General features: G+C 44.2%; 1 protein-coding gene across 3 annotated transcripts in view; it reads left to right on the forward strand.

Annotated features, from left to right (window-relative positions):
• The window catches only part of RNF220 (ring finger protein 220), a 335,721-nt gene that overhangs the window by 24,233 nt on the left and 286,070 nt on the right, over positions 1 to 25,418 (forward strand). The window contains exon 1 of one of the 3 annotated variants that reach the window (XM_077277405.1): positions 22,848 to 22,884. The exons of the other annotated variants lie outside the window; for them this stretch is intronic. Within the exon in view, the coding sequence (XP_077133520.1) occupies positions 22,863 to 22,884 (22 nt within the window). The 5' untranslated portion in view covers positions 22,848 to 22,862. Of the gene's footprint in view, positions 1 to 22,847; positions 22,885 to 25,418 lie in introns of those variants that run through there. 3 annotated transcript variants of the gene reach the window in all.

Genomic DNA, 25,418 nt, shown 5'->3' on the forward strand with positions numbered 1-25,418 from the left:
GTCTTGAAAGTGGCCAGAAGTGGAGGCACAAAGTAAGTGTGGCGCTGCTGGGAGGATTGATGGCGACTGCAGACATCACACCCAGTCACGTTTTATGATTTTGTCACACTCCAGATTTTCCCACTGACATTTTTGTAGCTGAAAGCTGCTGTCATCTGATGTGACGAGGCACCGAGCGGCCGTGGCCTGATTTATGTCCGCAGAGTTTCCCTTTCTAGATTTTAAGACTTTTTTATTATTATTGTTTTATTTCAAGCTTCCGGGAATTTTCTTTGATTTCATTTTTTGCGACATCTGCAGTTGTGATTTTTTAAATTATTTTACAATGAAATAAAACCCCGTCCAGGTGATGTGTGCGGGCGGCACGGGCGGCAGGCGTTTACCTCGCCGTGTCTGTAGCCGTAATGTATCCGCTCTGGAGAGTTCTGTGATATCTCCAGGGTGACCACAATGGCTTGCTACATTGTAACCTTTCTGCTCCGTAAAACTTGGATGATTCCATTTATTCTCTGCGACGTTTAAGACAAAATTGGGGTTCATATAATAAGAATTGCTTAATAATCAGTGGGAGCGCTAATAACTACTGACCTCGGCAGACGGATCTCAGGCCACGTTCACACTCACATCTGCTTATTGTCCGCAGAGCTCATGCGTTTCTGATAATCACACAGATACGTTGCTCCAGGATCCACTACTAAATGGACCGCTCTAATTCTTCAATCTCCACATCAGCCAATCAGATTCCAGCTCTCAGTTTTCAGAGGCGGTTCGGGCAATAGAAGCAGTGACGTGATTGGTTACTTATCCTGTGATCTACTTTTGATAAATCTCCCCTTTTGTCTTTTTGGGATCACACTTGTACCTTATAACCCCCCCCCCCCCCATTGCCATGACCAGTGGAGTATGTGTTCCAAATTATTATGCAAATCATATTTCCTCCTATTTTCTCTAAATTACCTATCTGGATTGCAGTCATTGTTATTTTCCAGTCATCTACTATTCTAGTATAATCGCAATGTTTTGGAACAAACTGCCTATGAAAACAGAATCTTTAAAAAAAAAAATAAACACTCAAAATGCATGTTCCAAATTATTATGCACAGCAGAGTTTTCAACCTTTTTTATTTTATTTTGAACAAAAAAATGGTCAGTTGTGAAGTTATAAGCATTATCAGCTTATTAAAAATGAAATCAAACAGTTTTCAAGTGAAAACTTTCTTCTAGGTGATGTTACATTTGCACATAGGACCCCTTGTTGGAAAGAAGCTTCTGAACTCTCTCGTCCATTGAATTTGTCAGTTTTTGGATGGTTTCTGCTCCAATTGTTTTGCATGTGGACAGAATCCCCTCCCAGAGCTGTTGCTTAGATGTGAACTGCCTCCGGCCATCATGGACACTCCTTGTGATGATGCTCCAGAGGTTCTCAATGGGGTTGAGGCCAGGGGAAGATGGTGGCCACACCATAAGTTTGTCCTCTTTTATGCCCATAGCAGCCAGAGATGCAGATGTGTTTTTTGCAGCATGAGACGGTGCATTATCCTGCATGAAAATGATCTTGCTGCGGAAAGCACGGTTCTTCCTCTTGAACCATGGCAGGAAGTGTTGTTTTAGAAACTCCACGTAGAATATGGAGTTCATCTTTACCCCTTCAGGGATCATAAAGGGGCCGACAATCTCTCTCCCCATGATTCCAGCCCAAAACATTACTCCATCTCCTCCTTGTTGGCCCCTTAGCCGTGTTTTCATGGGGTGTCCATCAACCAGCCATCCTCCACTCCATCCATCTGGACCATCGAGCGTTGCACGGCACTCATCAGTGAACACAACAGTTTGGAGGTCAGTCTTTATGTATCGTTCGGCCCACTGGAGCTGTTTCTCCTTGTTGCAGTGGATAGAGGTGGTCGACAGGATGGCTTACGCACCTCTGAAGGACCCTGCATCTTGTTGTTCTGGGGACGTTGGAGGCACCAGCAGCTTCAAAAACTTGTCTGCTGCTATGACAAGGCATGTTTGCAGCTGCTCTTTTAACCTTACGCAATTGCCTGTTGGAAAGAGTCCTCAATTTTTCCTTATCAGCACGCACACGTGTGCTGGGAATCAGCTACATACTTCTTGATTGTGCGATGATCACGATGAAGAGTCTTGGCAATGTTGATTGTAGTCATGCCTTGACCTAAATACTCCACAATTTGTTGCTTCTCAGCAGCCGACACATCTTTTTTCTTTCCCATTTTGGCCAAAAATGTAGGCTGCTTAATAATGTGGAACAGCCTTCTTAAGTAGTCTTGCCTTTATTTGGACACACCGGCCAAACTAATGTGCACAGGTATCTGCAATTGCTTTCAGTGATATAAAGAGCCCTGACACACATCACCATCAATGAGCTTAAATGACAAACAAAAAAATTCTAACCTTATCACTCCTAAACTCTATGTGCAGAATAATTTGGAACACAGTGTATGTCTGAGCGGCTCAGAGTTTTCCCCCGGAGACGATTGATGGTTTAAAGCACAAATTCCAGGGGATCTAAAATATTAATGAGCAATTTTAGGGTCACAGAGAAAAGCGGCTGAATGATCTCATGATGCCACCGGACCAAGTCGCAGCGGTGATGAGTGTTTGCAGCCGGTGGGGGGAAGCGTTAACCATCAGGACGCAGAGCATTCCCCCACGTTCTCCATCATTAGGGTATAGCTCCACGTTCAGGATTGCATCAGGATTTGGTCAGGATTTTCCATCAGTATTTGTAAGCCAAAACCAGGAGTGGGTGATAAATACAGAAGTGGAGCATATGTTTCTATTATACTTTTCCTCTGATTGTTTCACTCCTGGTTTTGGCTTACAAATACTGATGGAAAATCCTGACCAAATCCTGATGCAATCCTGAACGTGGAGCTATACCCTTAGGGTATGCAGTGAGAGAGATGTGATAGATCGGGTCCCTGTATCTGTGCCATGAGGCCAGCGCACCTCAGCCTCACAGAGAGAAGTGGCTGAATGATCTCATGATGCCACCGGACCAAGTCGCAGCGGTGATGAGTGTTAGCAGCCGGTGGCGGGAAGCGTTAACCATCAGGACGCAGAGCATTCTCCTGCATGTTCTCCATCAGTAGGGTATGCAGTGAGACAGACGTGATAGATCGGGTCCCTGTATTGGAACCACGAGGCCAGCGCACCTCAGCCTCACAGGCCCAGCTCTAATTCTTTGGCAATGTAGGAAAATAGGGAAATAATAAGTCAGCAGCCAAAACAAGTGGGACCCCCATGATCTGCTTATCATAGAGGGCTCGCCCGCTCAGGGATTTTTGTTGTGTTTGGGACTTTGTCCCATCTCAGCCCATAAGACGTCTTGAGCGTCACCGTTCTCACAGCGATTGTAGCATGTAAGCCACAATGTGGAGAGACCGGATCTTAGAAGTGGAGGTCGTAGGGGGGAGATCCACCATGGGACACAGGGCTTCTTCCTCTGGGGGACCGCTGCAGCCATGTATCTCATGTTTCTCCTGTAACGGGGGCCCGGGTGGACATCAGCTTTTTATCAGCCCTTGTTCGTCAGATTTCTCCTGGATCAGGCGACCATCACTTAGCCATAGATCAGAGATTGCACCCAAATCTTCCTTTGTGAACGCTGCATTTCCATCCCTCTGTACTAAATGCTCCGGTTATCGATGACGCGCCTATTACTCTCGGGTGGCTTTATCTTTGAAGGCCTACTTTTTGATTTGGCCGAGGGATCTGCGGCGGTGTTGAGATCTATGCTTTGTCTCTTGGCTTTTGTGCTACATCCATTTCTGAACTCCAGGGAGGGTGTTAGGGTGAGACCCGGAGTGACGGCCACAGTGAGGTGGACCCCGGGGTGTCAGTGCGGAGCACTCACCATCTCCTCGCTCGTTTCTTGTCTTCATCGCTCAGCTCTTTCTCGGCCTCTGATTGTCCATAAGTCGCCGTCGTCCTGAGAGGGACAGTAATGTTATTCTGTCAATATCTTTGCCATGGAGATAAAAATCCGCGCGGGGCCTCTGTCCACACAAATCACTCACCGGCTCAGAACAAGGAAGGAGAGAGACGTCAATATGTGCGAGAAATGCTAATTATGGCTTTTAGTGACATCCAGTGACAAATTGGTCAGAGACGGAGGCGCCAGGGGTTAAACGAGACGGCTGAGCGGAACCTGCTGCAGGTGTCGCCTGTTCACTTCATTCCTCTCCTGCTGGATACAATGTATCACACGAGTCTGGAGAAGCTTTGATCCAGAATATCGGCTTCTTCTTTTCTCTCTAAGAGGAACTATTGAAAATTGGATAAGGAGTGCATGGGGGGAGACGCTCATTTATCAAATGGTAGAAGGCAATACTGGTCAGGAGGGGCATCCGCACGGCACCCGCCAGGACCTAGGTGTGACCGCTGTGTGCAGCCTGGAGTCATCCGATACTGGATACCTGGCATCACCCGAGAGGACGGTGCCATGTGCTGCCTGCAGGGCTGTGCCCACCACGTCTAAATGAGAGCGTAGAAACCAGGCGAGTGCAATGCGAGAAACCATCACACTGCACTCGGTCCAGTGTCAGTCACAGTCAGGGCTCATCAGACTGAGGAGGAAAATCGCAGAATGCTGCAACTGTCTGCAAGAATCAGGGCGCACTCGCCAGTGCAAGTCAATGGGAGCGAGGGACAAAATCGCACACGGACCATGCGGGTCACAGGAAAGCCGAGATTTCATCAGCCAAGTACTGAAAAGTCACAGCCAGAACCCCGAGGATAGATGAATAGGATAGAATAGATAGCTAATAGATAGAGAGATGATAGAGAGATAATAGATAGATAGATAGATAGATAATAGATAGAAAATACATAGATAGATAGATAGATAATAGATAGAGAGATGATAGAGAGATGATAGATAATAGATAGAGAGATGATAGAGAGATAATAGATAGATAGATAGATAGATAGAAAATACATAGATAGATAGATAATAGATAGATAATAGATAGAGAGATGATAGAGAGATGATAGATAGATAATAGATAGAGAGATAATAGATAGATAGATAATAGATAGTAGATAGATGATAGATAGATAATAGATAGATAGATAATAGATAGAGAGATGATAGATAGAAAGATGATAGATAATAGATAGAGAGATAATAGATAGATAATAGATAGAGAGATGATAGAGAGATGATAGATAGATAATAGATAGAGAGATGATAGAGAGATAATAGATAGATAGATAGATAGATAGATAGATAATAGATAGATAATACATAGATAGATAGATAATAGATAGATAATAGATAGAGAGATGATAGATAGATAATAGATAGTAGATAGATGATAGATAATAGATAGATAATAAATAATAGATACCGTAGATAGATAATAGATAATAGAGAGCTAGATAGATAATAGATAGATAGATGTAGATAAATAGATAGATAATAGATAGTAGATCAATAATAGATAGATAGATAAATGATAGATAGATAGATATAATAGATAGATAATAGATAGATAGATGATATATAATAGATAGATAATAGATAGATGATAGATAGAGAGATGATAGATAATAGATAGATAGATGATAGATAGATAATAAATAATAGATAGAAAGATAATAGAGAGATAGATAGATAATAGATAGATAGATAGATAGATAGATAGATAGATGTAGATAAATAGATCGATAATAGATAGATAATAGATAGATGATAGATAATATATGATGGATGGATAGATAGATAGATAGATAGATAGATAGATAGATAGATAGATAGATAATATATATAGCTCTGGCAAAAATTAAGAGACCACCACATCAAGTCCCTGTCATGGCCGCCCAATCTCCAGACCTGAACCCCATTGAAAACCTCTGCAATGTAATCAGGAGGATGATGGATAGTCACAAGTCATCAAACAAAGAAGAACGGCTGACATTATTGTACCAGGAGCCGTGTGAGAGACTAGCGGAAAGCTGCCAAGACGCATGAAAGCTGGGATTAACAATCATGGTTATTCCACAAAATATTGATTTCTGAACTCTAATTATTATTGTTGTTTCTAAATGATTATAAACTTGTTTTCTTTGCATTATTTGAGATCTGAAAGCACTGTTTTTTTTTTTAAATTATTTTGATCATGTCTCCTTTTCAGAAAAAAAATACAAAATTTATTGCTTGGAAATTCGGAGACATGTTGTCAGAAGTTTATAGAATAAAAGAACAATTTACATTTTACTGAAAATTATACCTATAAAGAGAAAAATCAGACAAACTGAAAATTTTGCAGTGGTCTCTTAATTTTTGCCAGAGCTGTACATAGATAATAGATAGATGATAGATAGCACTGGTCAACAGCATTCTTGGTGCCAAAGATATTTCATCGAATTTAGGGTATTTTTGGGGTGCTGATTCTGAATATGTCATCAGTTTTGCCAGATTGGCTCAAGTTTTTGAGATTTTTGGTATCTTATTTATAGCACTTGTTGGTAAATGCGACGCATCATCTCATTAATTTCTTTGGATTAGTACTTGAACTGAGCAGTTCTCAATATAGTTTTGTGTTAATTAGTGTTCTAAAAGTTTGTTCATAGCTTGATTTTTGCACTAACTTTATGTTGTTGTCTGTTTTCCAGTGAAAAGCATGAACTCATCAAGAAGAAGTTGTCTTAACGATCCAGACTCATTCTGTTACATTTGTGGTGAATACACACTGCCAAAACATAGAAGAAACATAACAGACTTCGTAAAAAAAGTGTATTTTGCCTATTTTGGGGTTATGCTTGGGGACCAAGACAAGTTTTGGGCACCACACATAGTGTGCAAAGCATGTATCGAATTATTACGAAAATGGAGCAAAGGACAAAGAAAAAGCTTCAAATTTGGTGTTCCAATGGTGTGGAGAGAGCCAAAAAATCATCATGATGACTGTTATTTCTGGTAAACACAGGTACAGGCACATCTTCACAATGAGGGACAGGCCTTCTTGCAGATTCCATGTTACTCCCATTTTCGTTTCTTATGCTTATTGAATCCTTGCACTTGCACTGCACAGAAATAACAGTCATCATGATGATTTTTTGGCTCTCTCCACACCATTGGAACACCAAATTTGAAGCTTTTTCTTTGTCCTTTGCTCCATTTTCGTAATAATTCGATACATGCTTTGCACACTATGTGTGGTGCCCAAAACTTGTCTTGGTCCCCAAGCATAACCCCAAAATAGGCAAAATACACTTTTTTACGAAGTCTGTTATGTTTCTTCTATGTTTTGGCAGTGTGTATTCACCACAAATGTAACAGAATGAGTCTGGATCGTTAAGACAACTTCTTCTTGATGAGTTCATGCTTTTCACTGGAAAACAGACAACATAAAGTTAGTGCAAAAATCAAGCTATGAACAAACTTTTAGAACACTAATTAACACAAAACTATATTGAGAACTGCTCAGTTCAAGTACTAATCCAAAGAAATTAATGAGATGATGCGTCGCATTTACCAACAAGTGCTATAAATAAGATACCAAAAATCTCAAAAACTTGAGCCAATCTGGCAAAACTGATAGCATATTCAGAATCAGCACCCTAAAAATACCCCAAATTCATTAAAATATTTTGGACACCAGAAAAAAAAAATTTTTTTTGTTGACCTGTGTAATAGATAGATAATATCTATCTATTTATCCTTCCATTGTTTATCTTCTATCAATCTATTATCTATCTATTATCTATCTATCTATCAATTATCTATTAATTATCTATCATCTATCTTCTATCAATCTATTATCTATCTATTATTTATCTATCTAAAATCTATTTATCCTTCTATTATCTATCTATTATCTATCTATCTAATATCTATTTTTCCTTCTATTATCTTTCTACAGTACTCCGGTATATAACCTTGCTTCATTAATTTGTAGACAAGCTTTAAGTAACATAGATAATTACAGTAAGTAGAATATGCTAAGAGCGCATTGCACCCGGAGCCGGTGAGGGACATGTCACTGTGCTCGTCACCCTCGTCCTCCTTTCCTGTCTCCGCGTGGGACCGGTTTTTGATGTGATCGTGTGCTAATTCTGCCTGGATGCAGCCGCTCCGCTCTGGCGGTTTGGAAGCCGCTCACCATTAGTTTCACCCGTGACGTCACACACTGGTTATAATTATGGCGGAGAACACTTTTTTTCGTTCATGTTACATGTTGTCTTACAGGGATACTTCCGTCCTCGTGGCTGGGTATTGGCAGATAGTGCTTGTACATACACTATAAGCAATTTTGCAATTTGGGTTTATTAAAATCTGCAGCTTATCCTAGAGAAAACCGATGTCCGCTCTGGTGTCAGTGTAAAGTGGCCATATGAGAACCAGGCTGCTCCTCCTGGTGATAATCTGTCCTCCCACACGTCTCATGTCAGCAGATTCTACCAATCCATCACAGCGGAGCGATCGATCTCGTGCTGCCAGACTCAGAATCTGTGAGCCGCCGAGCTGTCAGTCGGTGTGTGCGCTCGCATATCTATGTCTACACGTATGTGGCGGCGGTGCACACGGCCTCCGGCTCTCATCACACGTCTGCACCACTATCTCAGGCTGCGGCCATCGCTGGCGGCTGTTACGGTACTCACAATACACAGTAGGTTTGTTTCTGCCCTTTTGGGGGTTTGTGTTTTTTTTTCTAAACAGCATCCTGTAGTAATGGCATGTTTGGCATCAAAGACAAGGAACATTCATTCATTGCTACAAAACAAGAAATTGCCATGGAAAAATGTACATTGTGTGCGCATGAAGCAGCCCGAGGACGGCCACAATGCCAAACCTTCCAGGTCCTCCAGGTCGGCTGTTTGGGGGGAGAGGGGCTTGTGGTGCAAACGCTGACCTGTAATAATCACGTGTTACCCGTCCACATCAGGGGTCAGCAGGAGATGAACACTGCAGCAGGGCGCACAAGCAACCTGAGGCTCCACGGGTCACGGAAGGGAGAGATGACAGAGGCAGGACGGCGCTGCCAGAGCGTACAGTGTCCGTGACCGCGCCAGTGCTGATATAACCCCAGACATTACATCAGCCCCTCTTATAACGCTCCAGTACTGATATAACCCCCAGACATTACACCATATGTGACTGATATCAGCCCTCTTATAACGCTCCAGTACTGATATAACCCCCAGACATTACACCATATGTGACTGATACCAGCCCCTCTTATAACGCTCCAGTACTGATATAACCTCCAGACATTACATCATATGTGACTGATATCAGCCCCTCTTATAACACTCCAGTACTGATATAACCTCCAGACATTACACCATATGTGACTGATATCAGCCCCTCCTATAACGCTCCAGTACTGATATAACCCCCAGACATTACACCATATGTGACTGATACCAGCCCCTCTTATAACGCTCCAGTACTGATATAACCTCCAGACATTACATCATATGTGACTGATATCAGCCCCTCTTATAACACTCCAGTACTGATATAACCTCCAGACATTACACCATATGTGACTGATATCAGCCCCTCTTATAACGCTCCAGTACTGATATAACCCCCAGACATTACACCATATGTGACTGATATCAGCCCCTCTTATAACACTCCAGTACTGATATAACCTCCAGACATTACACCATATGTGACTGACTGATATCAGCCCCTCTTATAACACTCCAGTACTGATATAACCCCCAGACATTACACAATATGTGACTGATATCAGCCCCTCTTATAACACTCCAGTACTGATATAACCTCCAGACATTACATCATATGTGACTGATATCAGCCCCTCTTATAACACTCCAGTACTGATATAACCCCCAGACATTACACAATATGTGACTGATATCAGCCCCTCTTATAACACTCCAGTACTGATATAACCTCCAGACATTACACCATATGTGACTGATATCAGCCCCTCTTATAACGCTCCAGTACTGATATAACCTCCAGATATTACACCATATGTGACTGCTATCAGCCCCTCTTATAACGCTCCAGTACTGATATAACCCCCAGACATTACACCATATGTGACTGATATCAGCCCCTCTTATAACACTCCAGTACTGATATAACCTCCAGACATTACACCATATGTGACTGATATCAGCCCCTCTTATAACGCTCCAGTACTGATATAACCTCCAGACATTACATCATATGTGACTGATATCAGCTCCTCTTATAACGCTCCAGTACTGATATAACCCCCAGACATTACACCATATGTGACTGATATCAGCCCCTCTTATAACGCTCCAGTACTGATATAACCCCCAGACATTACACCATATGTGACTGATATCAGCCCCTCTTATAACGCTCCAGTACTGATATAACCCCCAGACATTACATCATACCACTGATATCAGCCCCTCTTATAACGCTCCAGTACTGATATAACCCCCAGACATTACATCATACCACTGATATCAGCCCCTCTTATAACGCTCTAGTACTGATATAACCTCCAGACATTACACCATATGTGACTGATATCAGCCCCTCTTATAACGCTCCAGTACTGATATAACCCCCAGACATTACATCATACCACTGATATCAGCCCCTCTTATAACGCTCCAGTACTGATATAACCCCCAGACATTACACCATATGTGACTGATACCAGCCCCTCTTATAACGCTCCAGTACTGATATAACCTCCAGACATTACATCATATGTGACTGATATCAGCCCCTCTTATAACACTCCAGTACTGATATAACCTCCAGACATTACACCATATGTGACTGATATCAGCCCCTCTTATAACGCTCCAGTACTGATATAACCCCCAGACATTACACCATATGTGACTGATATCAGCCCCTCTTATAACGCTCCAGTACTGATATAACCTCCAGACATTACACCATATGTGACTGACTGATATCAGCCCCTCTTATAACACTCCAGTACTGATATAACCCCCAGACATTACACAATATGTGACTGATATCAGCCCCTCTTATAACACTCCAGTACTGATATAACCTCCAGACATTACATCATATGTGACTGATATCAGCTCCTCTTATAACGCTCCAGTACTGATATAACCCCCAGACATTACACCATATGTGACTGATATCAGCCCCTCTTATAACGCTCCAGTACTGATATAACCTCCAGACATTACACCATATGTGACTGATATCAGCCCCTCTTATAACGCTCCAGTACTGATATAACCCCCAGACATTACATCATACCACTGATATCAGCCCCTCTTATAACGCTCCAGTACTGATATAACCCCCAGACATTACATCATACCACTGATATCAGCCCCTCTTATAACGCTCTAGTACTGATATAACCTCCAGACATTACACCATATGTGACTGATATCAGCCCCTCTTATAACGCTCCAGTACTGATATAACCCCCAGACATTACATCATACCACTGATATCAGCCCCTCTTATAACGCTCCAGTACTGATATAACCCCCAGACATTACACCATATGTGACTGATACCAGCCCCTCTTATAACGCTCCAGTACTGATATAACCTCCAGACATTACATCATATGTGACTGATATCAGCCCCTCTTATAACACTCCAGTACTGATATAACCTCCAGACATTACACCATATGTGACTGATATCAGCCCCTCTTATAACGCTCCAGTACTGATATAACCCCCAGACATTACACCATATGTGACTGATATCAGCCCCTCTTATAACGCTCCAGTACTGATATAACCTCCAGACATTACATCATATGTGACTGATATCAGCCCCTCTTATAACACTCCAGTACTGATATAACCCCCAGACATTACACAATATGTGACTGATATCAGCCCCTCTTATAACGCTCGCCCCTCTTATAACGCTCCAGTACTGATATAACCCCCAGACATTACAACATATGTGACTGATATCAGCCCCTCTTATAACGCTCCAGTACTGATATAACCCCCAGACATTACATCATATGTGACTGACATCAGCCTCTCTTATAACGCTCCAGTACTGATATAACCTCCAGACATTACACCATATGTGACTGATATCAGCCCCTCTTATAACGCTCCAGTACTGATATAACCTCCAGATATTACACCATATGTGACTGCTATCAGCCCCTCTTATAACGCTCCAGTACTGATATAACCCCCAGACATTACACCATATGTGACTGATATCAGCCCCTCTTATAACACTCCAGTACTGATATAACCTCCAGACATTACACCATATGTGACTGATATCAGCCCCTCTTATAAAGCTCCAGTACTGATATAACCTCCAGACATTACACCATATGTGACTGATATCAGCCCCTCTTATAACGCTCCAGTACTGATATAACCTCCAGACATTACATCATATGTGACTGATATCAGCCCCTCTTATAACGCTCCAGTACTGATATAACCCCCAGACATTACACCATATGTGACTGATATCAGCCCCTCTTATAACGCTCCAGTACTGATATAACCCCCAGACATTACATCATACCACTGATATCAGCCCCTCTTATAACGCTCCAGTACTGATATAACCCCCAGACATTACATCATACCACTGATATCAGCCCCTCTTATAACGCTCTAGTACTGATATAACCCCCAGACATTACACCATATGTGACTGATATCAGCCCCTCTTATAACGCTCCAGTACTGATATAACCCCCAGACATTACATCATACCACTGATATCAGCCCCTCTTATAACGCTCCAGTACTGATATAACCCCCAGACATTACATCATATGTGACTGATATCAGCCTCTTATAACGCTCCAGTACTGATATAACCCCAGACATTACACCATATGTGACTGATATCATCCCCTCTTATAACGCTCCAGTACTGATATAACCCCAGACATTACACCATATGTGACTGATATCAGCCCCTCTTATAACGCTCCAGTACTGATATAACCTCCAGATATTACACCATATGTGACTGCTATCAGCCCCTCTTATAACGCTCCAGTACTGATATAACCTCCAGACATTACACCATATGTGACTGATATCAGCCCCTCTTATAACGCTTCAGTACTGATATAACCCCCAGACATTACATCATATGTGACTGACATCAGCCCCTCTTATAACGCTCCAGTACTGATATAACCCCAGACATTACACCATATGTGACTGATACCAGCCCCTCTTATAACGCTCCAGTACTGATATAACCTCCAGACATTACACCATATGTGACTGATATCAGCCCCTCTTATAACGCTCCAGTGCTGATATAACCTCCAGACATTACACCATATGTGACTGATACCAGCCCCTCTTATAACGCTCCAGTACTGATATAACCTCCAGACATTACACCATATGTGACTGATATCAGCCCCTCTTATAACGCTTCAGTACTGATATAACCCCCAGACATTACATCATATGTGACTGACATCAGCCCCTCTTATAACGCTCCAGTACTGATATAACCCCAGACATTACACCATATGTGACTGATATCAGCCCCTCCTATAGCGTTCCAGTACCGATATAACCTCCAGATATTACATCATATGTGACTGATATCAGCCCCTCTTATAACGCTCCAGTACTGATATAACCTCCAGACATTACACCATATGTGACTGATATCAGCCTCTCTTATAACGCTCCAGTACTGATATAACCCCCAGACATTACACCATATGTGACTGATATCAGCCCCTCTTATAACGCTCCAGTACTGATATAACCCCAGACATTACACCATATGTGACTGATATCAGCCCCTCTTATAACGCTCCAGTACTGATATAACTCCAGACATTACACCATATGTGACTGATACCAGCCCCTCTTATAACGCTCCAGTACTGATATAACCTCCAGACATTACACCATATGTGACTGATATCAGCCCCTCTTATAACGCTCCAGTACTGATATAACTCCAGACATTACACCATATGTGACTGATACCAGCCCCTCTTATAACGCTCCAGTACTGATATAACCTCCAGACATTACACCATATGTGACTGATATCAGCCCCTCTTATAACGCTTCAGTACTGATATAACCCCCAGACATTACATCATATGTGACTGACATCAGCCCCTCTTATAACGCTCCAGTACTGATATAACCCCAGACATTACACCATATGTGACTGATATCAGCCTCTCTTATAACGCTCCAGTACTGATATAACCCCCAGACATTACACCATATGTGACTGATATCAGCCCTCTTATAATGCTCCAGTACTGATATAACCTCCAGACATTACACCATATGTGACTGATATCAGTCCCTCTTATAACGCTCCAGTGCTGATATAACCTCCAGACATTACACCATATGTGACTGATATCAGCCCCTCTTATAACGCTCCAGTACTGATATAACCCCAGACATTACACCATATGTGATATCAGCCCTCTTATAACGCTCCAGTGCTGATATAACATCCAGACATCATATGTGACTGATATCTGCCCCTCTTATAACGCTCCAGTACTGATATAACCCCCAGATATTACACCATATGTGACTTATATCAGCCCCTCTTATAACGCTCCAGTACTGATATAACCTCCAGACATTACACCATATGTGACTGACATCAGCCTCTCTTATAACGCTCCAGTACTGATATAACCTCCAGACATTACACCATATGTGACTGATATCAGCCCCTCTTATAATGCTCCAGTACTGATATAACCCCAGACATTACACCATATGTGATATCAGCCCCTCTTATAACGCTCCAGTACTGATATAACCTCCAGACATCATATGTGACTGATATCAGCCTCTCTTATAATGCTCCAGTACTGATATAACCCCCAGACATTACACCATATGTGATATCAGCCCCTCTTACAACGCTCCAGTACTGATATAACCTCCAGACATTACACCATATGTGACTGATATCAGCCCCTCTTATAATGCTCCAGTACTGATATAACCCCAGACATTACACCATATGTGATATCAGCCCCTCTTATAACGCTCCAGTACTGATATAACCTCCAGACATCATATGTGACTGATATCAGCCTCTCTTATAATGCTCCAGTACTGATATAACCCCCAGACATTACACCATATGTGATATCAGCCCCTCTTACAACGCTCCAGTACTGATATAACCCCCAGACATTACACCATATGTGACTGATATCAGCCCCTCTTATAACGCTCCAGTACTGATATAACCCCCAGACATTACACCATATGTGACTGATATCAGCCCCTCTTATAACGCTCCAGTACTGATATAACCCCCAGACATTACACCATATGTGACTGATATCAGCCCCTCTTATAACGCTCTAGTACTGATATAACCTCCAGACATTACACCATATGTGACTGATATCAGCCCCTCTTATAACGCTCCAGTACTGATATAACCCCCAGACATTACACCATATGTGACTGATACCAGCCCCTCTTATAACGCTCCAGTCCTGATATAACCTCCAGACATTACACCATATGTGACTGATATCAGCCTCTTATAACGCTCCAGTACTGATATAACCCCCAGACATTACACCATGTGTGATATCAGCCCCTCTTATAACGCTCCAGTACTGATATAACCTCCAGACATTACACCATATGTGACTGATATCAGCCCCTCTTATAACGCTCCAGTACTGATATAACCTCCAGACATCATATGTGACTGATATCAGCCCCTCTTATAACGCTCCAGTGCTGATATAAGGCACATTCCATTTGTAGCTATATTTGTTTCCTTATAGTGTTACATTGTGTTCCGTGCTCCTTTCCCCGGGTGCCGTTTCGCCCTATTTTCCCGCTCCCCGTCCCAGTTTCTCATTGCTCCGGTGATGGATTAGTTGCGGTGGTCGAGGTCTCGGCGATGAGATTTGCCGCCGTTTGTTTGTCCGGTGAGTGGCAGGTTTAGGGCTTGTTTTATTTAGGAAGCCGCGTAATCGCAGCAGACTCCACATATGCGGCCGGTGAGATACGATTCATCCTGCTCGCAGCGGATCACACAGCTGCTTGTCGGATAGAATAGAGGAACCGTGTCGTTACAAAATGTTCCCTTATTAGAGCTCATTAGAGGCGAGGTAAGAGCTGCCATGGGGCAGGATGGATGGCCCCTGCGCAGCCCGATAGAGGGGCCGCCACCAGCGCCCCTGTCCTTCCGCCATTGTTTCACACTTTTTCGCCTCTTTCAGAGTTTTTTTTTGTTGATGTCTTTTTTTCAGCTACAAGAAAAATGATATCTTGTTTGACGGTGGGTTCTGCGTGTCGCAGCCCACCCTCCTCCCGTGTCTCCGGGCCCCTCTCTGTGTGCACTCGCCAGGGCCGGCCTTTTTCTTGTTGGGAGATAGGAGATAACATGCAGTGTGACCACAGTAATTAGCCTGGCATTCACCAAGGACAAAAGGGCAGAGAGCTGCTTCCAGCACTCGCAGGCCCTGACTGTGGCCCATCATAGAGCCCTGTGTCCTCCGGGCCCGAGTCCCGGCCGTGGCGCTGGATTCATCACTGCTGCTGTTTACAGCTGAAGATTCCAAAACTTCACAAAAATACAGACTATGAAATGATTAGGTTTCTGCATTTTTTGTCTTTTTTACATAATTTTTCATCATTTTTGTTATTAATTATTATTGTTATTTTTTTATAATAATAATAATAAATAAGAATTCACCCCAATGAGTTGTTGCACTCGCTGTCACCAGTGGGTTCCCGGCGACTTGTACGACCCCTACCTCCATCTTTAAAGCTTCCATTCTATATACATTTAACTATATATTCAGATTAATCATTTCTCATGGCCTAAAACATTTGAGATGATCAAAGACTCGGCTGAAAGCGCTGGATAAATAAATATTGGGTCTTACATGATGGTTATTAATGGCCGACTTGAGCCATAAGAATGTCATTGTGTCATAGTGCTGCCACGTGACTGAGGCTCGGGGTACAGAGTTTCTTATGCCTCAGCCAAGTGTTTGGTTCCTGCACCTGTACAAAGCAGTGACGGCTTCATAAATAAAATAGCAGAGAGCTCCGAGCTGACCATGGACAATGGAGGCTGAGATGGGATCTACTACTTTCCTTGTGATCTGTTTGCAGTCGTGGATTTTTTGGTTTAGTTCAAGTGCGAAGATCAGAGCCGGACGGCTAAAGACAAAGAGGAACCTTTAACTGTGTCTGTGGAAAGTCTTGGTGACCCCGACCCTTGTAGAGTGTTCACTGAGGTATTAAGTCACTTTGTCCGAAGTTTCTGCCCGAGCATCAAAGAGCTATAATGGCTGAGGCTACCGCCGCCGGGTGGAGTAAGTCGGCCGGGAAGTGAGTTAGAGCATTTATCGGCCCCTAATCCTCTGTCTATTCTTTCTTGCGCCCCTTTTGCCCGTGCGGCGGAGTCGCTGTGGCCTCTAATCTCACAGGAAGAGAGGGCAGCAGTGCATTGACGGTGGGTGGTGCGCCAGAGACCTCTTTGGTGTGACCTTTAGAACATGGAGCAAAGACCTCACAAAAGGCTGGATAAGGCCAACTTCCCCACAAAAAGAGTGCTCCATAATCTGAATGACCAGGAGGCGGCGGGGGGGCCATTATGTGGCTTCTTTTTTCACCCTGAAATTCAGAGGGGGTTGATGAGGGAGGATGAGAATGGATGAGAATGGATGAGGTAGCTACAGGAGCTGCCCCAAGTTGAGGGGGAAAAACTTTTAGAATCACAATTGGATTTTAAAGGCTTTTGTTGGGGAATGAATCTGCATCAAGAGGAAGAAGAAAAGGGAGAGGGAGGACGCTGAACTTAACCCTTAACTCAAAGAGCTTCACAAGATGAAGTCAAAACGAATGCAGCTCCTGTTCCAACACAGTAGTATGTGGATGAGGCTTCAGTCCAGACAAGAGGAACAGTGCCCTCTGTAAGTGTGAGCCCCAAGAACCCCAGATATCTGCCTGCACCCCATCCCTGTGCTGACCGGCAGTCAGGGCCGACAAGCCTTTCTGGCACCCAACTCTTTATAATGCCATGACTTAGTGCTGGAGGCCCAGCTATGCTGTCAGGCTAGTAATGGTGCCGCGACATCCGGGAGTGAATTACAGACCGTCCACCCAGGCCGACAAGCAACGCTGGGACCGCGCGAGCTCTGGTATGATGGTTCTGTCATTGTTTGCTATCGGCAGCACATCTCCTGTTTACATGGGGCGATGTGCTGCCCATAATCCTGGTTTTTTGTGTCCACGAAGAACCAGATTGCCCAGTTGATTAGCGGTTGGCTTGTGTTGGCCAGGCCTTTAGTCGTGTGATCAGTCCTGGATTTACTCTTGGAGTTCACACTGTCAGTGGCTGTCCAGTGCCCGGCCGGACCCTCAGTGCCTCTCTGGGGAATCGATCCTTTCACTGGCCGATTCTTATATAAAAGTATTAAACTATGGAAATAATTTCATCGGTTTCTTGCTCTTAGGTGAATTGCAGTCTGTTGGGAACGTGACGGAGCCAGCAGCAGTTTGTCACCATCCTCTTCGGCCCTATTTACTCCCGGTGCTTTTTTCCCCATTATTTATTTAATATCTTGTACCGTAAATAATGGAAACTTTATGGTTATTAGGCAGCAGGTTACGGTACAAGCCATCAGATCCCACCGCCCCCTCCCTGTCCTGCCTTCAAAAGGAGCAGTCGTGGCACAAAATGTCGTGTTAATTGGTTTACTGCCCTGCTCTGTGCCTTCTTTATTTTGTATCTGATTTGTCTCTTAAGCCGGCGGAACGTTCCCTCTCCTGCAGGAGAATGCGATCAGCAAATTAGTGGCTGAGCGTGGACAATGAGAGACAGAAGCGCCATGGTCTCCCGGCCGCCTCCTCCTCACGGAGATTTTACACGGCCCCCTCCTCTCCGGATCAGACACACACCAGCTTTGCTGTATGGAGTGGAGTGTCAGCTCTTCGGGAGGAAAACAACCAAAGTGTCATTTCTGTCACCATACAGCGATGGAAGAACTGAAGCCGGGAATTCCTTGTAGCAAAGGACCAGCTGACTTCACAATCTGATACTTTGTGATTATCGGCCACGTTTAGTTCTAAGCACAAATTATTATTATTATTTATTATTAGAGCGCCATTTATTCCATGGCACTTTACATGTGAGGAGGGGAGTACATAATAAAACAAATGCTTAGAAGTTCCAGAAATCTAGAAATGAAGAGTGTGGCTATGTACTGGAATGCAGGGATGCTGTGCAGGGATGCTGTGCAGGGATGCTGTGGGGGGATGCTGTGCGGGGATGCTGTGCGGGGATGCTGTGCAGGGATGCTGTGCAGGGATGCTGTGTAGGGATGCTGTGCAGGGATGCTGTGCAGGGATGCTGTGTAGGGATGCTGTGTAGGGATGCTGTGCAGGGATGCTGTGCGGGGATGCTGTGTGGGGATGCTGTGCGGGGATGCTGTGGGGGGATGCTGTGGGGGGATGCTGTGCGGGGATGCTGTGGGGGGATGCTGTGTAGGGATGCTGTGTAGGGATGCTGTGCAGGGATGCTGTGTAGGGATGCTGTGCAGGGATGCTGTGTAGGGATGCTGTGCAGGGATGCTGTGCAGGGATGCTCTGTGCAGGGATGCTGTGTAGGGATGCTGTGCAGGGATGCTGTGTAGGGATGCTGTGCAGGGATGCTGTGTAGGGATGCTGTGCAGGGATGCTGTGCACTGCGGGACTCTTCTTCACACTTTCATGGTTTGAACTTATTTGCACTAGTGAATAATCGCTTGTACAGATACCACAGACTTCTTACCATCAGCAGCTATAGATGGAGGGGCGGCCGGATCGCTGAATGGGACACGTTACTGAAGCGTGGCAGGTGTAGAGTATACACATTAAATGTGGCTAGCCTTAAGTAAACAGTAATTGTTTCCACATCTCCTATACACAGGAGCGATTGATTCACCTGGAAACGCCGTAGCCAAAATCCTCAGGCGGCAGCCTATCTCCCCAGAGAACAAAACGATTGGACATGTTGAAATCCACCTGCCCAGTCCCTTCATTAAGCTGGCTTCTGCCATTGGTCTGAGGATCTTATAAGCACCAGATAGTCAACTGGTATTGCTGAAATAGTTGAGTTTGACTGACGATCATATGTGTGAGACCTGCTGACGCGATGACTATCGATAGAAGACAATAGTGCATACGATCTCAGGTCTGGGTCCAGCCTGGTGCCAGGATCCGGGATCCAGTGCTGCTGATTACTGTGCTGGTAAGCGATCTCCTGCAGAGCTTGGAGAGGCTCCTTGGATGCAGCTAAGTCCAGTGTAAACAATCCCCCCAGCGCCATCTCTACAGTCCCCCAAACAGCTGTGTAGGTAATTAATAAAAAGGCATAAATGTATAGTGAATGAGGCGGGATCCCGGGGAGAGGCCGAGGAGGAGGCCGAGGAGGAGGCCGAGACCTAACGCTGTAATTAGATGTTCCTGCAGCTTCTGAAGATTGTTTGACTCTCCGGTTAATCCACTTACAGCCGTTTACTTTCATCTCCTGATCTGAGTTCAGCATAAAACAAGGTAACACAACGTGGAGCATCAAACAGCCCAAAGTGACAGATGTCTTCAGAGCACACGTATCTGCGAACTGCTGCCCTCCACATCCTGCCACTAGAAGGAAACGTTGGGGCAGAGCGGGCATGCTGAGACTTACAGTTCCCACACATAGAACAGCTCCAGTCTGCTTATTTCTACCCGGAGGCCAAAAAAATGTGTAAAATGGAGGAGTCTGATTATTGCACCCAAATCTCCCCGAGTCTCATTCACTCTCCAAACAGCTGCAGAGAAACCAAAGTCAATGATACGGTGAATTTATAGATCGTGTATTTGTGATCGCAATGAAACTGACCCTAATGTATCTATTAGTCAGGGGTATAAAGTCGCCAGCAGCAGCGGCCCCCAAACCTCCTGTCTGCTCCCGGTCTCTTATCCCACGGTGCGAGCTGCAGGGACGAGGGCAAGAACTGCAGCTCTGAAGGTAATAACCACACACGCAATCTCCCGCTGATTCTCACAACTTACAGTTCTCTATTTTTTCTCATTTTCAAACTAAGCAGCAAAACACAAAAAGGAAAACAAACAAGTGAGTGGGAATAACGGCCGCAATAATGTGTTATCAAATGTCAGGTAGCTTCTTACTGACACATGAGAGCGGCGCAAGTCACTGCCCATCTATGGCAGTCATGGCTCCAGCTCCGAAACCTGCAGAATAGTGAGCGCAGCTCCTGAGTATAATACAGGAGGTAACTCAGGATCAGTAATGTAATGTATGTACATAGTGACTGCACCAGCAGAATAGTGAGTGCAGCTCTGGAGTATAATACAGGAGGTAACTCAGGATCAGTAATGTATGTACACAGTGACTGCACCAGCAGAATAGTGAGTACAGCTCTGGGGTATAATACAGGAGGTAACTCAGGATCAGTAATGTATGTACACAGTGACTGCACCAGCAGAATAGTGAGTGCAGCTCTGGGGTATAATACAGGATGTAACTCCGGATCAGTAATGTAATGTATGTACACAGTGACTGCACCAGCAGAATAATGAGTGTAGATCTGGGGTATAATACAGGCTGTAACTCCGGATCAGTAATGTAATGTATGTACACAGTGACTGCACCAGCAGAATAGTGAGTGCAGCTCTGGGGTATAATACAGGAGGTAACTCAGGATCAGTAATGTAATGTATGTACACAGTGACTGCACCAGCAGAATAGTGAGTGCAGCTCTGGGGTATAATACAGGATGTAACTCCGGATCAGTAATGTAATGTATGTACACAGTGACTGCACCAGCAGAATAGTGAGTGCAGCTCTGGGGTATAATACAGGAGGTAACTCAGGATCAGTAATGTATGTACACAGTGACTGCACCAGCAGAATAGTGAGTGCAGCTCTGGAGTGTAATACAGGAGGTAACTCAGGATCAGTAATGTAATGTATGTACACAGTGACTGCACCAGCAGAATAGTGAGTGCAGCTCCTGAGTATAATACAGGTGGTAACTCAGGACCAGTAATGTATGTACACAGTGATTGCACCAGCAGAATAGTGAGTGCAGCTCTGGGGTATAATACAGGAGGTAACTCAGGATCAGTAATGTAATGTATGTACACAGTGACTGCACCATCAGAATAGTGAGTGCAGCTCTGGAGTGTAATACAGGAGGTAACTCAGGATCAGTAATGTAATGTATGTACACAGTGACTGCACCAGCAGAATAGTGAGTGCAGCTCCTGAGTATAATACAGGTGGTAACTCAGGACCAGTAATGTATGTACACAGTGACTGCACCAGCAGAATAGTGAGTACAGCTCTGGGGTATAATACAGGATGTAACTCAGGATCAGTAATGTAATGTATGTACACAGTGACTGCACCAGCAGAATAGTGAGTGCAGCTCTGGGGTATAATACAGGAGGTAACTCAGGATCAGTAATGTAATGTATGTACACAGTGACTGCACCAGCAGAATAGTGAGTGCAGCTCTGGAGTATAATACAGGTGGTAACTCAGGACCAGTAATGTATGTACACAGTGACTGCACCAGCAGAATAGTGAGTGCAGCTCTGGAGTATAATACAGGTGGTAACTCAGGACCAGTAATGTATGTACACAGTGACTGCACCAGCAGAATAGTGAATAAAGTTTTGCTATTTAAGGACATTCATTCTATAATGAATAAATAGGGGTCAGAGGTGCATGTATAAATGTTTGTAATTAAGTAGCAGTTCGTACATAACTGTTCTTTGCTGCTATTTTTGTCTAGAATGAGAGTCAGATCCTTCATCTCATGCTGGGAAAATTAGGAGTGTGGCTGGCAGGATGGTTACCACACAATGATCACAGCGGGAGCACTTACAAGATGGAATCAGTCGCTACTCAAGGTATATAATCATCTAATATAGTGTACAAATAATAACACCAAAATCATATGAAAAGAAGCTATTAAATACAGCGGACATTAAAGAATCAGTAAAGTTATACGAGGCTGATATCAGTCACATACGGTGTAATGTCTGGGGGTTATATCAGGGCTGGAGCGTTATAAGAGGGGCTGATATCAGTCACATACGGTGTAATGTCTGGGGTTATATCAGTACTGGAGCATTATAAGAGGGGCTGATATCAGTCACATATGGTGTAATGTCTGGGAGTTATATCAGGGCTGGAGCGTTATAAGAGGGGCTGATATCAGTCACATACGGTGTAATGTCTGGGGTTATATCAGTACTGGAGCATTATAAGAGGGGCTGATATCAGTCACATATGGTGTAATGTCTGGGGGTTATATCAGTACTGGAGCGTTATAAGAGGCTGATATCAGTCACATATGGTGTAATGTCTGGAGGTTATATCAGTACTGGAGCGTTATAAGAGGGGCTGATATCAGTCACATATGGTGTAATGTCTGGAGGTTATATCAGTACTGGAGCGTTATAAGAGGGGCTGATATCAGTCACATATGATGTAATGTCTGGAGGTTATATCAGTACTGGAGCGTTATAAGAGGAGCTGATATCAGTCACATATGGTGTAATGTCTGGAGGTTATATCAGTACTGGAGCGTTATAAGAGGGGCTGATATCAGTCACATATGGCGTAATGTCTGGGGGTTATATCAGTACTGGAGCGTTATAAGAGGGCTGATATCAGTCACATATGGTGTAATGTCTGGAGGTTATATCAGTACTGGAGCGTTATAAGAGGGGCTGATATCAGTCACATATGGCGTAATGTCTGGAGGTTATATCAGTACTGGAGCGTTATACGAGGGGCTGATATCAGTCACATATGGAGTAATGTCTGGGGTTATATCAGTACTGGAGCGTTATAAGAGGGGCTGATATCAGTCACATATGGTGTAATGTCTGGGGGATATATCAGTACTGGAGCGTTATAAGAGGGGCTGATATCAGTCACATATGGTGTAATGTCTGGGGGTTATATCAGTACTGGAGCGTTATAAGAGGGCTGATATCAGTCACATATGGTGTAATGTCTGGAGGTTATATCAGTACTGGAGCGTTATAAGAGGGGCTGATATCAGTCACATATGGTGTAATGTCTGGAGGTTATATCAGTACTGGAGCGTTATACGAGGGGCTGATATCAGTCACATATGGTGTAATGTCTGGGGTTATATCAGTACTGGAGCGTTATAAGAGGGGCTGATATCAGTCACATATGGTGTAATGTCTGGGGGATATATCAGTACTGGAGCGTTATAAGAGGGGTTGATATCAGTCACATATGGTGTAATGTCTGGGGTTATATCAGTACTGGAGCGTTATAAGGGGCTGATATCAGTGATATGTAATGTCTGGGGGTTATAAGAGGTCGGACCTGGTACATATAGGGCTTCTAGGTTTCCTCTTACTCCACCATTGTAGGACGCTACATTCGGCCTCTACTCAGCGTCAAATGACTGATTACAGAAAGTAATTAGTAGAATTAATTTGCACAGTAAATTGCCAGAAGAAAACCCTGGAATGTCCCTTTCATTTCCAATCTGTTGACGTCTTGGAATTCACGCCCGGCACTAGACATCATAAAAGCCGTTTCTGAGCATTTTCTGTGTACATTTTGTTTCCGCGCCGCAGACTTTATTGGCTTTTATTTTTCTGTAATATTTCTAATTAGGGGTTGGAGCAATAGGGAAATGATCCTGGAGCTTGTTAATAAGAGCCGGGTGATTTTAGGGTCCCGGCGGTCTCTGTAAAGCCATCGGCTCATCTCCTCCTCACCCTGTCAGCGGCCATTTACACTCTGAGCTCAGCAATCTTTCCGGTACCCAGAACCGGAGGAGGGAAAGTGGAGGCCGAGAGAGGTGCAGAGTCCAGGATATGGTGGACCTCCCTCGTATAAAGCCCCTTGCAACGTCCCTGCTGAGCGCCTCGTGGGGTGCGTGTAAGGTGCCACATCTAGGCCACACAATGCTCCGTCTCCTCACTCCTCACTACGTGCCGCGGCCGCACTGCGCTCATATTATTGCTGGACAGATGCAGAGGGACTGACAGCAGACGAGCTGCACAGAAGTGCAGTGTGCACAAGGTCATACACAGGGGCCACTTGTGGTGGGCAAGCAGCTCAGCGCATTCCTCATCTCACTGCATCTCAGCGCATTCCTCATCTCGCTGCATCTCAGCGCATTCCTCATCTCACTGCATCTCAGCGCATTCCTCATCTCACTGCATCTCAGCGCATTCCTCATCTCACTGCATCTCAGCGCATTCCTCATCTCACTGCATCTCAGCGCATTCCTCATCTCGCTGCATCTCAGCGCATTCCTCATCTCACTGCATCTCAGCGCATTCCTCATCTCACTGCATCTCAGCGCATTCCTCATCTCACTGCATCTCAGCGCATTCCTCATCTCGCTGCATCTCAGCGCATTCCTTATCTCGCTGCATCTCAGCGC

Source organism: Ranitomeya variabilis, chromosome 8, assembly GCF_051348905.1.
Source record: "Ranitomeya variabilis isolate aRanVar5 chromosome 8, aRanVar5.hap1, whole genome shotgun sequence".
Classification (NCBI taxonomy): Eukaryota; Metazoa; Chordata; class Amphibia; order Anura; family Dendrobatidae; genus Ranitomeya; species Ranitomeya variabilis.